Source organism: Corylus avellana, chromosome ca1 (assembly GCF_901000735.1).
Source record: "Corylus avellana chromosome ca1, CavTom2PMs-1.0".
In the NCBI taxonomy this organism is placed as follows: domain Eukaryota; kingdom Viridiplantae; phylum Streptophyta; class Magnoliopsida; order Fagales; family Betulaceae; genus Corylus; species Corylus avellana.
In genome coordinates this window covers 40,545,232-40,547,374 of record NC_081541.1, presented here as the reverse complement: position 1 = coordinate 40,547,374, position 2,143 = coordinate 40,545,232, and the positions used below count along the sequence as shown (strand labels likewise).

Here is a 2,143-nt window from a genome sequence, read left to right as displayed (position 1 = left end):
TCAACGAAAAGCTTCATATGATTTCAACATCGGTGCATAAATAGTGAGTAGGTGCTACCACTGCTCTGACTCCCTCAAATGGCATCAGGCTTTTTTTTTTTTTTTTTTTTTGGGTTCTATTCAATACAGGGAGGGGGAAAGGAGAATTACATAATAAACACCCAAACACAGGTGAGCAACCTAAAAACAACTAAAATATGGTGCAAATACAAAGTAACCAACGAGAAAGAATCAAATAAATGACCCTATCCATTAAGAAAATCAAAACGATCACAAAGGACTGCAGTAATAGGCAAAACAAAGGGCTCCAAAAGAGCAACTATTTCCAAACCCTGACCATAACCACGGTAACAAAATAAGCACCGAAAATGCCACACCACAACAAACAAATCCAACCACCACACGCCGGAAGGAGAAGCCACCCTAAGCAAGAAAAATAGCCGAAGTGCATGGAGACTACATCTAAAAATAAATAAATAAATAAATAAATAAAAGAAAAACAACAAAACAGGATTAAACAACTTCAATATTGGTGAATGGGGATTGGGGCCAGTGGAGCAGTGAACTAGACATCATATGCACAAGTGAGGGGAGTCCACGTGGAAGACACTCATTGGCGAGTGAGATCCACGTTCGGGCGCTTGAGGGCTACACATCCGCGTGTGGTGGTCAGACGATGACACAAAAGATGTTAGAATATATTGTGTGAAATTTGATTTTATCAATTGATAATTAATCAAATCTCACACAATATATTATAACAAAAGAGAATGGCGGGAAGCGATGAGGCCCAAGAGCATGGTGGTGGGGCACGTCTGAAGACAAGGCTGATGAGGGGTGGTGGGCCAGAGGTGGAGGTTGAGCTGCAAGGGTCTTATTAATTTGGAGGAAACGAAAACAAAAACCAAAGTAGAAAACAAAAGGATGAAACAAGAATAAGAAAAGGAAAGGAGGAAAGGAAGAAAAAAAATGGGAAATGGAGGAGGGGAGGGAAAGAGATCCATCCTCCTCTCTTGGAGTTGAAGAAAAAGCCTTGCTCTTTTTAGAGAGAAGGTGGAGGTTCTCACTTCTCTCTAAAGAGAGAACAAAAAATATGAAGATTTATTTTATCAGTAAGAGTAAGTGTAACATGTAGCATGTTTGAGAGTCATTGTTTAAGATTTTAAAAATATTTGTAAATAGTATAATTTTGAAAGGGGTGTGAAAAATTAATGTTGCCGGGGGCCTAGTATAAAAAATAGTCATTTTCTAGCATTTTTGTAATTATTTAAAAAAGTATTGGGTTGCCAAAGACTCCAATCAATCACTTAGAGCATTAGCCGCAGCTTCCATTTGATTTTCCGTAAGTTTATGGTACAAAACTACTTTTTGTTTCCTGTGAAATTTTCTTATACCATTAAAATATTATTTATTTACAAAATACAAGTTTCCTACCTACTATCACTTTTTTCACAAAATCTCAACACAATCCTCAATTAAAGACAAAACGATAAAAGATAAATGTTTATATTAAAATAATGTATAAAAAACTACTTTTGGTTATGTATATATTGGGAAACACTATAGTAACTTTGAGAGTTGATTAAATGTAAGAAATCTGATGTGAGTAGATTGTTGTAGTTTTTATGAAATTTTTCCTAAACATAATAAATAAATAAATGACTTATAAAGCATCTGCTACTAGTGCTTTAAAGTCGGCCCCTAAACGTCGTCGTGCGACCACTTTCTACTAGCTAAGCGCCCGACTTGGGTTACAAGATTATATCACGAAGGGGCTAGTAGGGCTACTTGTTTGAGAAGTAGCCAGGCAATTCTTCGCTAACTTTTGACATTCTCTGTATGTCAAAAGTGGCCTGGCCATATAACCATTTATATATATATATATATATATATAAATAAAAGAAGTAAGCTATACACCTATTTATTTATTTATTTTCAAAGTAAACATGTTTAATATCTATTTATTAGAAAACCGAACCAAATAAGTTGATGAAGTGAACCCCATAAATTAAATTTTTATTTAAATATGAATCACACGATTCACATCTACCAACACTTATCACATTTATATTACATTAAAACACTTTTTTTCAAACAAAATCAGAAAAAAAATATTTCAACATTTTTTTTTTTTTTTTTAAAG

General features: G+C 34.3%; 1 protein-coding gene across 1 annotated transcript in view; it reads left to right on the top strand.

Annotated features, from left to right (window-relative positions):
- Window positions 1–881, top strand: part of LOC132172202 (uncharacterized) — a 7,892-nt gene extending 7,011 nt beyond the window's left edge. Inside the window, exon 9 of the mRNA XM_059583665.1 lies at window positions 768–881. Within this exon, the coding sequence (XP_059439648.1) occupies window positions 768–881 (114 nt within the window). The remainder of the gene's footprint in view (window positions 1–767) is intronic.
- The last annotated feature ends 1,262 nt before the right edge of the window (window positions 882–2,143 follow it).